Genomic DNA, 14,031 nt, shown 5'->3' with positions numbered 1-14,031 from the left:
AAGCCCTCAGGGTTATCGTTAGAGCAGTAAAAACTACCCCAGTCACAGCAATGCAACTGTATACTTCCAACCTTCCCATCAACATCGAAATTCAAAAGCAGTTCACTCGGAAGTTACATCAAAATGTTGACTTCACACAGAGCAGAGTGGATTCTAAATCAGAAACCTAGTACTCTCAAAACTCAAGTTTCACCAGTAGAAATATGTCAAAACACACTTCAAGATCTTGATGCTCACATCCCCACTGAAAGCACATATAAAATTATCAACAATCTTGAATATGTAGACATCGAAAACAGCTTGACTGTAGGGAACTTAAGGAAAAAAGACAGTATCGAGGCAGAGCTGAGGGCAACTGCGTTGCTAATTATCCGCGAAAAATACCCGGAAAGCGACTGGCTACATGTATATATCGATGGATCTCAGATACAAGATAGATCTGAAGCCGGTGTTTTTTGTAAACTATTTTCCCAAAGTGTCCCTGTGGGTCATTATATGACCAATTTTGATGCAGAGATCCAAGCAATTTATCTAGCATTACAGAACCTAAAAACAAGATCTAATGAGTTCCTAAGGGTGGTTCTATTAGTAGACTCCATTTCTGCAATTCAAGCAATCACAGAAAACCAATGTTTTAAAACTAAGCTATTAAACGAAATTCAGCTCGATATAAACCTCCTCAGGAAAATGAATAAAGTTTTAGTTATACAATGGATCTCTTCGGATATTGGTATCGAAGGCAGTGAGAACGCAGATTATCTGGCAAAAAAACGGAACAACAATGCCTCAAGAAATAACAACCGTCACACCTGATACTCTTAAAAAATACGTTCTGAAAAAACTCAACGAAATAAATAATTATGATTTAACTATAAAATCAAAAGGCAAAATATGGACAATTTAAGACAATTGGAAATTTCTCTGTTACCAACCCCGTAAGGAAGCAGTCTATTTTAGGCTTAAAACAGGCCACGATTGCTTATCAGAACATTTATATAGCATAAAAATTCTTCCCAGCAAAACATGCCCAATTTGCGACACAGGTGTATTAAACTCTGATCACCTCTTGTTGTGCAAGGGACTAGATTGGAACTCCCAGAAAAGTGGGAATGTCACTAAATTGTATTGGGACGCAAGAACTCTTATGAATTGTCTCTAACTTTACCTTTTTCATGTTAATGTTTAAAATTTTACATTGCTAAAATTTTACATTGTTAAAATTTTTATTGATTTAAATGTTTATTGTTCTTTTTTGTTCACTTTACCTAAATTGTTGAATTGTTCAAATCTCAAGGGTACGTCAAATTCGCACTCACTCTAAATCTTTCTGAAATTCAAAAAAATATTTTTTAATGACAGTATTGTTACAAATGATGGATGAAATAATTTTGCACTCATTAAAATACTGCAATTTCAAATAAATTAAAATATTTTTTATTTAACTTTATTCTAGAAGCTGCCAAAATGAACAGAAATGTTGATGTGAATGACAGACTAGAATTAAGGAAGAAATTGAATTGCAAAAGCTTTAAATGGTATCTTGAAAATGTTTGGCCAGAACACTTTCTACCCACTGAAAACAGACTCTTTGGAAAAGTATATAACTGAAAAAAAAGTTTTTTTTATTTGTTAATTTTTTGTTGTTGAATATTTTCTCTCTGTTGGTTAGTATATAATGTAAAATAATTAAAATGTATGTAAAATAATTCATAGTAATTTAGTTTTTTAGTATATTTGTGATATTATATAAAGTAGTCAGATAAATTTAGAATTTTATTACTATACTTATGATCCTTTGATTAGTCTATAAAAGCAAAATAAATTTCTACATATAGATATCGTTTATCGTTCTGCTTGTGAGGACATCCTATATGCATCTCTGAATTCTATGTGAATTCTGATTGTCATTTTATAAAAAACATCTTGAAGCTCAAAATTTAATCAGTTGTTCTAACTATATAGATTAAAATAATATAGTTATTCTTAAGTATATTATTGAATGCATTGAATAAGTTATAAAAAAAGATACCCATTTATAACATTTCCCTATAAATCTTCTCTATTAAAAATAAAATAACAAAATCCATTAATAAAGAAATGTGTTTTTCTGATAATCATTCTCAGCTTTTTTATCGGTTCTTTTTCACTTTTATTGCAACAAAAACCGTAATTGAACTTTGTTTTATTCATTTTAGCTTATGCATATAAAATTATTTCAGAACTAGACGAGATGCCGCTTTAGCCCTGTGAATTCAATTGTCTGATGAAAAGCCTAATTTAAAACAATGAAAATATCCCTTCATTTTAAATATTTTCAAAATTATTAGTATTGCATTCAGAATAAATTGTAATGCATTTAATAAATATATTCACAATTGCTAATGAACTTTATGACGTCAGGTGTTCTTCTAAAAAAAGGGTGATCATTTAGGATTCCATAGCTGAAAAAATTGGGAACTTCATATCTAATTAATGACATACTGGTGAAAACCTCTCAAGTTTTCCTAATAGTATTGGGGTTGTTTCTTAATCCAACTACTAATAGGAATATATTTTACGAGGGAAACTTAATTTTGCTTGTTACATCTTTTAAGGTTAAATTTTTTGAAGACTTCAAAAACAAACATTCTTTTTTAAAAATTTTATTACTATCACTGAGGTACTTTAATTGGATGAAATAAACTAGTTGCAAATTTGTCTTAACTTTGAAATGAAATCCAACTACATTTGCGAATAAATTTAATCAACATAGTGAATTGTACAGAAAACTTTATTTGTAACAGTTTTGAACGTTTCAAGGTCTTCAACATTTGACTTCAAAAACAAATATTATTCCTTTTTTTTTATAGTCAATGAGTTATTGTGATGTGATATAATGAATTAGTAGCAAATTTGAGGCAACTTTCACCGTCCTATTAATTTTAAACAAATGCGTTTAAGTTTTAATTAAATCAGCAAAATTGTAATTTTTCAATTTGCTGCAATTCTTGTGAAATGAAAAATAATTTTTTTTTGTGTTTGTGGTGCATACGCAATAACAAAATTTAAGTTTAATGTTCTCCTTTTTATTTTCAATATAATGAACAGTATGTATTTCCTTTTTTATTAGTCATCTACTTATATTTCACTTCAGCTTAAATTTCTCATGTGTATATTTTTTTTATAGATTCGTAGTTTGAAAAATGATAAATGCATACAAAAAGGTTCTGTATCTGCTGCACAGCAAAATATTGGAAAAGTGAAGTTGTTTCCTTGTGTGTTTGAAGTTTATCCAAAACAGGTTATTCATTTTTAAAAATTTTAGCATAGTATATAAAAATAATTTTTTTTAAAATTAACTGCTCAAATTTAGTAAGAGAATACTTTGTACTGAAGGTGTATTTAAAAATCTTTTTATTTGAAATGAATTTTCAAATATTTAACAGTCACAGGTTTAAAATAATAAACATTCACAGTACAAAAATTATAATGCTCTTTGTCTTTGTAGAGAAACTTAAAGTAATTTTACTTACTATTCAAGTTTTTAGACTATCTAAGCTCATTTTTATAAGAAGAGTTTATAAAATTTATTTTTATGTTCTTATTAGTCAACAAGCCATTTAAAAAAGCAATAAAGTTTAGTTTTGAATTTGTTTTCAATTAAATCACTTATGATTACCAAATTTATCCAATTAAATGCTTAAACATGGCGCGTAGCGTTTTTAAAAAGTGATTAAAGGTGCTTATTTTCGATTTTTGTTTTTTAAAAGCCCTTAAAGGTGCTTTTTTCATGGGGTGTTTTTAAAACGTGCTTAATTTTCCCTTTACGAAAATGAGATTTTCTTCAATTTTCGCCACGTATTATGCAAAAGCGTTTTTTTCAAATGTGTTTACACATTGTAAAAGACCATGTAAAATAATAAAAAGCTATCAACTGTGTAGCTTTTTATTACTTTACATGGCCTTTTGTAATTATAAAAGATTTTAAACTAATTCAGTGACACCTTTGTAAATTGACCACTTGTGATGTATTACTTTAGTGGTCAACTAACTTATGGAAGGACGAACAAGTTTTTTTGCTATTATTTCTTATATCAAACTATTCTTATATATGCCATGTTAAACATATTATTTTCTTTTTTTAATGTGTTATTGATAAAAATAAATATAAATGCATTCTGGTATCCAAAAGTTAAGAATACTTTTATATTGGACAAATACATGGAAGTATTCTTAACTTTTGAACACCAATGTAATTATTTTTTTTTTTTCGTATTAAGTAGCAAAAGGAATTACAATTAATTACAGATATTTTAATATTAATATTATATTCATTTTACTCAACCTCGTGAATAATTTTAATACTTTTATCATGTCATTAAGAGCATGCAAGAAATTATAGCCAAGTTTCCAATGATATGAAGAAAACAAATTTAAAATATAACTTTATTGAAAATGTAGCTTTAAATAAAACATGGCTCGACAGAAATAAATTAAACGTATTATCGCTGTTCTTATTCTCCACATTTAACTAAAGCAGTAATTGTACAGTTCGCAAAAAAAAAAGATATCACCCTGAATAACTTTCGTTCTAATGATCGGATTTTCACGAACTAAGTGTTAATCTTAATGGTTCTTGAGGGTGACCTCAAATATGCTAATTAATTAGTGCTAACTATTAATTAAGTTACGAAATCAGACACAAAAACGTACTTTCTCTGAATAAACATATATTTTTTCTTACATATTTGGATTTTTAACCTTCAAAATATAGGGAGTAGCCGCAATCTGGGAAATATGGTCCCCATAGTTTGGTCAGGAGAGCGATCCAAAGTTCGTACCCCTTAATGTTAATTTCACTTTTTACGTTTTTAGTCATATTTTAAAAACTAATAAAGGAATTCGAAGAAAATTTCACCCAGTCATAAAACTCATTTACCCAAAGATAATTTCACGAAAAAAATAATTTTTAATAATTGTTAATTACTTTTTATTATTTAATTAAATTAAGGATGAAAAATTTTTGAATTACAAGGTAGGAATTATTTTATACCATATTAATCTACATATTTTTCAATTGAAAAATCTAAAGTTTCAACTGTTTTTATTTATTAGAAGCTGAGAAAAATTAAAATTAATTATTTTTAAAAAAATAATTTGGCGACAATAAAGAAATGATTAAATGGGGCGATTCATATTAAAATGTGATAAACTTGCTAGGAACTTGACTTCGCGCGCTTAGCATAAAATTTCATTCATATTTTTTTCGCTAATAATCGTCTGCTTATCTTTTCATTTTTATTTTTTTAAGCTATAAAATACGATGTTTCTTTTTTTGTTGTCTAAAATTCTATTTGCAATTTAGTAAAGAAATTTGAATAAAATACATTTTATTCAGAGAATGTGGAGTTTTATAAAATCATGCTTCTGATAGAATATGATTATACAACAGATTGTGCTTCTTTAATGTGATTATTTTTTATTTTTCAGTTTTTTTTTCTCAATAACTGATAAAATTTCAATAATATACATACGAATGAATAAATTTGGAATAAAATATTTATCAATTTCTTGAATATATATTTTATAAATATTAATAAAAATACGTAGTCAACATTTTTAAGCATCTCTCACAACATCGCAAATTTCTCAAAACTTATAGGGTAAACTAACCAGTGATGGAATACTTAAGCTTAGCTTGTCTTTAAAAAAAAAATCATAAAAATTTCAAAATTTGTAATTTTAGCTAAATGACGTATTTGTTATTAAATGCGTGTCGACATATTTGTTAATAAATGCAAATTTTGTAAAAAAAAATTTAGATAACTTACATAATATTGTTTTAAGCTTTTGGTGGTTTAAATAATAAGTAGTAAGATAACCAAGTGAAGGAACAGTTCTTAAATTGAATAAACACTAAATTTTCCAGTGAATGAACACTTAATTTTGAGAATGTTTGATGCTCGTTAGGAATCCTTAGGCCACACAGATATCTGTCGCCCTGTAGATGCCTGAATTGACGGATGTTAACACAGGCGGGCATTAGGAAAAAAAATCTTTTAAGTTTTCGTGCCCCCATTTCAGTATCTTAAGGGCCTTACGAGCTCTGTTTAAAAAGAGAGTATCATATCAGATATATATATATACATTTCACTTTTTTTTTTTTTTTTTTTAATAAAATATTTTTTTTTTTTTTTTTTTTTTTTTTTTTTTTTTTTTTTTACTTATTATTTTCCGCCCCCTTTTTTTCATATGTCTATAATTTTTCTTTGTTTTATTCTTCATTTTGAACTTATATATATATATATATATATATATATATATATATATATATATATATATATATATATATATATATATATATACAGTAGGGAACCGATTATCCGGAACGATCGGGACCATCGCTATTCCGGATAACTGATTTTTCCGGTTTTCTGAATCTCTACAAAAAGCCGTTTTTTATTGTTAAACCCAACTAAAAAAAAAGAAAATATTTGGAAGTAATCTTAAAAAGAAGAAAAAAACGATGAAGTAATACTCTAATGATTATTTCCAAACAAACATCTTTAAAAAAAGAACGAAAAATCCTGAAATCTTACGAGGAAAAACGCATTTTTTTGAAAAAAAATGGCTGGAAAATTTATCGAATTTCTTTCCGGTTTTTTGATCTTCCGGTTTTCTGATTTCCGGATAACTGGTTGTGTACTGTATATATATATATATATATAAGAAAACAAAAATAATTATAGTAGCAGTATTTGGTGGTAAATGTAGCTTATCGTAATTGAAGAATATGTTGTGCGACATTTTATGGTGAATTTGCGAACGTAAGTTTCAGAATGTATCGAAACATGTGGATGCTATTTGCTAATCATCTTTATCCAAAGAAAACCATGTAACGTAAATATCTAGCAAAATGAAGCAATTTTTTAAACAATGAATCATACAATATGCAACATATTATTTCAATATCTTATTCTTAAACATAAAATATTTCAATGTTTTTAAAATGTCACTAAACATTCAGCAATTCACTGAGTTATAGAAAAAAGAAATATCGTAAATTATTGAAAACCTTGTGAATGTGCATTAGAATTACTATACAATCTACATTTTATTTTTCAAGCCCTTTTTTTTTCTTCAAACTTTCATGCCTAGAAGACTCGATTAAAGCTGTAAAAATCATTATCCCTAAAATTTTTTATATAGCTAATTTTGTATATAGCTAAAATTTGGTATAAGTTATGTTAATTTGATTTTAGTATGAAATCCTCGAATAAACATAGCAAAAATAGCATAATCTAAATAATATCAGATAAAAAGTTCATGTTTTTAAATTCTGAAAACTTATAAATCGATTCAAATTTTCTTTTCAAAGGAGAATTAAAAAAAAAATTTTTTTTTTTTTTGCTTTTTGGACATAAATGAACTTAAAAATTGTCTATTGCCTAGAAACTTCGAGATGTTTTCTATTAACTATTAATTAAACCTCTCAGAGCAATCACAAAACATTATTTCAATTTTTTTACAGTCAGAAATTGGTTGCCTAGCAACCTAGTAAAATTAAGCGTTTCTCTTTTGAATCAGTCAATGGGTTATCTTAAAATATTTATTTGCGCAGGCGGTTTTTTTGGCGGTTTTCTGGACTATCGCAAAATATATAAACCTTTATTGCAACCCAATTTACGACCCAATTGTTTTAAAATTTTGTCTACCCCCCCTAATTCAAGTGTCTAGATTCCAAATATGTAAAAAAAAATATATGTTTATTCAGAGAAAGTGCGTTTTTGTGTCTGATTTCGTAACTTAATTAATAATTGGCACTAATTAATTAGCATATTTGAGGTCACCCCCAGGAACCATTAAGATTGACACTTAGTTCGTGAAAATCGGATCATTGGAACAAAAGTTATTCAGGGTGATATCTTTTTTTTTTTGCGGACTGTACAGTGCACAAAAAAAAAACTCCCTGAATAACTTTTGAATGAACTAAGAGTCAATCTTAATGATTAGAAGGCCTCACCTCAAATATTCTAATTAATTAATAAATACAGATAACATTTTAAGTTTTGAAATTAGACACAAGAATCTACTTTATCTGAATAAACTTTTTTTGTTGTTGACAGATTCTGATTTTTGGCCTTCAGAATACAGAGAGCAGTCATAATCTACTAAATATAAACCAAATAGTTTAGTTTGAAAGGTTAATGATACTCTTACTTTTCGGGTATCTCTCCGTAACTTTTTAAATGAATTTAAAAAGTTTTATACAATTATAAAAGTTGTTTATTCAAAGTTAATTTCATGTGAAAAATAACTTTCAATAATATTAATATTCCAAAAAATCTTTGAATAGTAAGATGTATAAAATTTTGCATCCTTTCACAGAAGGCATTAAGTAGCAAAATATAAAATTTCAGTGGAATCGATCTGACTGTTTCTAAATTATCAAATTTTAAAAAAGCAGTTTACTTAAAATTTGATTTCTACTAGAATGTTTGATGCATGCAGTTCATCAAACATTTATACAAATTTCAAAATAAGAAAAAGTCTTTAAAATAAAAGTGTTCTTTTTTTCTCCAGCTTTTTGTTTATAACGAAAAAGGGCAAGTGATGACAGATGAGTCGATATGCTTGGACTCACCTGAAGGTGCTGAAGACACTTATGTTGTGATGCTAGCTTGTAGCGATTTATTGAGACAGAAATGGAAATATATTCCAACTGTAAGTCATGCTGCTTATTTTTAAATGCTTACATAAAAGTATGTTTAATACATTTTTGTTTCTATAAACATATACAGTCGTCCCCACTTAATCGCCCCTCGGATAATCGAATAACCCGCTTATAGTGAACCAAATCTTTTTATATTAAACTAATGTTAAATTTCCCCGTTTAAACGGTTATTTGTTGTTTTTTGCCCCCGCTTAATTGCATAAAGAAGTGGTACTGAAATGAAAAAAAAATTTTTTTTTTTGAGAAATGTTTCACCAGCTAAAATACAATTTCCCTTTTTAAGATAAGGATACAAGATGGTAATTTCAATAGGGACTTCTTATTCATTAGTAGGTGCTTCGGATGAAGTTGAAAAATTAATCAAATCTTGCTGCCAGTTATACATTGGAGTAAACGAAGTGTGTTTTACTCCTCTTTGACTTACTTCACTCGCACATCATTTAGTATGTAAAAAAGGAATAGAATGATTTGTTTTTAGGTCAAGACTTGTGGTCCCCTCTTGATGCATTATTAAGTTTTAAAAATCTAATATACTAGTGTAAAGAATATTTTCTCTAAAGTACTAGAATATTTGCTTAATCCTGTGAATAATTTTGAGTTGGTTGCAAATTGAGAGCGAAAAGGGATGATTTAAATTAATTGAAAAAAAAAAAGAATCTTAGAATCAATAAATTTCAAAAAAAATCCCCAACTAAAATAGCGCATTAATTAGGAATTTCTCAAGTTTCGAAGATTTTTTAAAAAAATAATTCTGAATGCGTTTGAAAGGAATATGCACAAGTCATGAAAATTTTAGTAGAAACTAAAAGGGAAAATCTAATTTTGATAAATTGACGAATTAAACTGGTACAAAAAACAGTCTTCAATTATAGAATTTTTCGGATGGGATTAAATAATATTTCAGTTCCAACATGATTCACCAACATTGATTTATTTTTATGTAACTTTAAATGATATTTTTTTATGATACTAAGGCAGAAAGTTTTAATTATAATTATTTATTGATCATAAAACTGATTTTATTTCATCGAAACGCTACACTACGCCTTAAATACCATTAAAAAGTAAAATTTCACAAAAATTCAGAATTTAAGATTGATTATAGCACTCCCCTTTTAATCGAATAACCCGCTTAATAGCATAGATTCGGCTGGAACCGATGTTATTCCTTTAAGCGGGGTTGACTGTATATATATATAAATTCCAAATTACAACAGCGCCAAGCTGCTAACGTTATAACTAGAAGTTTTACTTAAGCTGATTCTTTATTAATTTTACGGGCAGTGTTTGTTCTTTTAAAAAGGATAGTCTATTGGGTTATTTTATGGACAGTGTGCATTCTTTTACTTGGGATGTTTCAATATTTATAGTATGTGCAATGTTACTTATTTTACACGCCCATATTTACTACAATGTAAAATTACAGGAGATTCATAATTGCAAGGGCTAAATATGGATTTTTGTCTTTTTGAAGAAATTAATCAGATTGATGGCTGACCACATTGCCATCATGTGGTTGGTCATGAAATGGTGGTGCATTAACATCCATAATTCCCATTGGCTGACAATTCTTTTTCATTTTTTTTTATAAATTATAATAATAAATGTACACTGTATTGCATCTTATTTTTCTTTCAATTAGTAGCTCTATTTTTGTGTACAATATATCTCCAAACTTTTGCTGTAGATTCAGACTTATACTTAGCAATTAGGAGTTAATTGTTTTGCAGTGACTTCAACATTTCTTACTATCAAAAAAGTTCTATTAATCTCAATAAAAACAACCAGTCATAGATTGAATAAATTATCAGTTGCTAGTTGAGAAGGAGTATTAATTCCAATCATTTGTATTTAACTATTACAAATGTTACTTTTTAACTCCAAAAGAAGTATTAAAAGCATGAATAGAATGCTTTTTATTGAACAATTTTCTTAATTTTAAAGTTAGATATTTTTTATTTGTGTATTCTCTATACTTTTATTAACTTTTCAATGTGTTTTCGAATTTTTATGTGTCTTAAATTTTATAGTAAAGTGTAGAATGGTTTATCTGTATCTCATATTTTTTATTCTTATTATTCTAGAAGCAAATATTTCTTCATATCAAATCTGACCTGTGTTTGAGTCTTCCATCAAAATCAAGACCTGAAGCTTTAACCCTTCAGACATGTGATGGATCCACGAGCCAAAAATGGGATTTTGAATCTGTGGATTGGACAAGTTAAATTTTATTGATTACATTAATTTCCAGTAGATACGCCCCACCTGTGAAAAACATCGCTAAAAATTTCAATAATCATCCTATAAGCTTCACTGTCGTAAAGGTGGCATTTCCATTTTTTACTCATTAACATAAGTATAAAATATCACTAGATTTATTCAATTATATTGACAAAAAGTACTATATATACAGGGTTCTCACAGTCTTTAAAAACTGCTTAATTTTAATGTTGGAAAATAAGGGCCCGTAAAAGTACTTAATTTTGGTTCAAGATTTTTAAAAGTGCTTAATTTTTTGGCATCACTATGGTTGAAAGGAAAAATTTTTCAGTTCAATTTTTTAAAACAAAATGTCGTTCTTTTATCTCTTAGAATTAAACAGCGCATCGAGGGTAAAGCATATTAGAGAGACAAAAATTAATGTGGGGGGGGGAGCTACAGACAAGGGGAAGAACGCGTGTCCTTTCATTAATATATTGGTTCTTTCATTAATATGTTCTGCCTTTTGCCTAGAATGATACCCTGTGAGGAAAGTGAAGCATTCTAAAATAAAAGAATAGTGTGGACAAGGGGGATACTGCACATGGGGGGGGGGGTAGTTTCAAGGTACCTAAGTTGAAGACCCACACTAACCTTCAAAATTGACAGAATTCAGTTCTACTGGTAACCCATCTGCTTATAACTATTTCCTAAAATCTTGAAGTATTAAATAAATTTGTATAATATTTCAATGTGTAATAAGTAACTGTACATTTATAGAAAGCATTAGTTTTTAAATAAATCTACTGATATCGCAAAATTGTAATGTGTGGCTTTGGGAAATTAATTCTTCGAATAGGCCACACATCTTGACAAGTGAAGTTTTTAACACACATACGCTGTGGCTTATCTACCAGAAATTACTGCACTTTCAATTGCTGTCAAATCAAATTTTTGTTCTCAATTTTAAGTTAGCTTAAATATCACCATTGATTATTATAAAAAGAGAATCGTCGATCATACTCTTGGAAGGAAAACCTATGCATAACTTAAGTTTTTTTTTTAATTTATACTGTTGTTTTTAATTGTCTTGTCCTTGTTTAAACTGTTGGGTAGGATTTATTAGGAAAAAGCAGGAAACTGCTGATCGGTTTTGTTTCAGGGAATTTCGCTTATTCTAAATCTCACTCTCTTTCTGTGATATTTTTTTTTAACATTCCTGTGTGAAGGTGCACTTCTACAATGTTTCATCGTTATGTTTTTTAATTATTACTGAAATTTCATAAAATTGTACTAATGCTATTCAAAAAAATGCATGATATTTTATTCTGGGTGGAGTTATTATGTGATATTTTTTAAGTGAAAAATAAAAAGCACCAATATTTTTATTATAAATACTTGTGTTTAAAAACTTTTTGCTGATAAGCAATAAATAAGTGCTCTGGATGATTTAAAATGATGCTACATGATTTATATATGAATAGCTTTTATAAAATCTGTTTTTAAATTATCTTTTTTTTTCATTATAAATATTTGTGTGTAAAAGGTTTTTGCTGATAAGCAATAAATTAGTGCTCTGAATGATTTAAAATGATGCTACATGATTTACATCTGAAAGTGTTTTTTGAAATAATGTAAAACATTTTATCCAAGCTGATGTTGCAAATGATTTTTAAAAAAATTAAAGAAACATAGAGAGGCATTATTTAAAAAAATTTTAAACAATATTATTTTCCATTCCATTGGTATTTCTATCTTTCTGCATCTGTTTCATATCTTATTTTAAAAGCTGAAAATTTCTAAGAAATATTTTTTTATAAAAATCTTTGGAATTTTTATATGGTAGTTACTTTTTTAATATATATTTTAATTAATTTGTTTTTGTGGTAGGCAGGCAATTCTTGCAATTAAAGTTTCAACTGGAACTTTGTATCAGGCAAAAGTGCAAGTTTAAACCATTTCTTGACTGTTACAAGCAGAGTTTATAATCATTCAAAATTAATTTGCTTAAAAATATTATTTAACACCATTTACTATTTTAATACTATATACACTAAAAACTGTGATTTTCATGATATTATTTGCCAGAATCAATGGTTCAAAACAAGTTGGGGATAATATTTGTGTAGATTGATCAAGAGATATTTTACAAAGCATTTATACAATCCCACTTACAAAAGTACTAATACTACAACAGTAACAGTACCTGTATAAGATTCATATTAGAGCAGATTTATATAAATATGGTAAGCATATCTTCTGAAGAAGAATATATTCAAATTAAAATCAATTTTATATCCAGTAATAAAATATTTTTTGTAATATTACAAAATTTATAAGTTTTTATTCAATATTTATGCATTCCAATTCAGTATTAATGTAGTTTTGAGTCATGTCCTTCTTATTTCCTACTACTTTATTTTCTTAGATTTAAACTTGTTTTCTGTTAAAGGTATCATTTTTAATTCATTAATATTTCATTTTAAAAATTTATTCGTTGTAGTATTGTGTACTTATAAATCTGTAACAATGCCATAAGTAAATTTTATTTTTTCAAAAAAAATAATAATTACCATAAGACACACGCATGCATCTACAATGGTTTACAAACTTATATTCATAAGATCATCATTACATTTTAGCATTTTGATAAAGCTCTTTGACTGATTTTAGCTCAATAAAACCCTGAAACCTACATTTACATATACACTTCATAATGTATTTTATACAACAAATTTCAATTCCTTTATTCAGGTTGAAACAGCTTAAATCTTGTTATCATCCAAGTGGTTATTTTATACTGTTTGGTACATTTTGTGTTGTTTGTTAAAGTCTTCCATTGTTTTTTTAAATAAATATTTTGTACCTGACAGTGTTTCATTACTTGTATGCTCTGTTACTTTTTTTCAACAACTATTATTTTTGAAGAAGAATACTCTAGAGCAGTGTTTCCCAAACTTATGACTTTTGTGTACCCTTTCTAAATTTTTCGTAACGCTGCGTACCACTAATTTGAAAATAAATGTATTTTTTACTATAAAAAAATTGCACGAAAGTTAAAAATCACAACTGGCTGTTGACACCACTAATTATTAACTGTTAACTCTGCAAAAAATAGC

General features: G+C 27.4%; 1 protein-coding gene across 1 annotated transcript in view; it reads left to right on the top strand.

The window, feature by feature from the left end:
* The window catches only part of LOC107436969 (polypeptide N-acetylgalactosaminyltransferase 13), a 44,729-nt gene extending 30,947 nt beyond the window's left edge, over positions 1-13,782 (top strand). The window contains exons 9-12 of the mRNA XM_087152524.1: positions 1,454-1,596; positions 3,167-3,280; positions 8,563-8,703; positions 10,798-13,782. Coding sequence (XP_087008650.1) covers positions 1,454-1,596; positions 3,167-3,280; positions 8,563-8,703; positions 10,798-10,938 — 539 coding nt within the window. The 3' untranslated portion in view covers positions 10,939-13,782. The remainder of the gene's footprint in view (positions 1-1,453; positions 1,597-3,166; positions 3,281-8,562; positions 8,704-10,797) is intronic.
* The last annotated feature ends 249 nt before the right edge of the window (positions 13,783-14,031 follow it).

The sequence above is a fragment of the Parasteatoda tepidariorum genome, chromosome 9 (assembly GCF_982258835.1).
Source record: "Parasteatoda tepidariorum strain Cologne lab strain chromosome 9, Ptep-v5.0, whole genome shotgun sequence".
Classification (NCBI taxonomy): domain Eukaryota; kingdom Metazoa; phylum Arthropoda; class Arachnida; order Araneae; family Theridiidae; genus Parasteatoda; species Parasteatoda tepidariorum.
The sequence above is the reverse complement of the archived record's forward strand: the minus strand, read 5'-3'. Positions and strand labels throughout refer to the sequence as shown.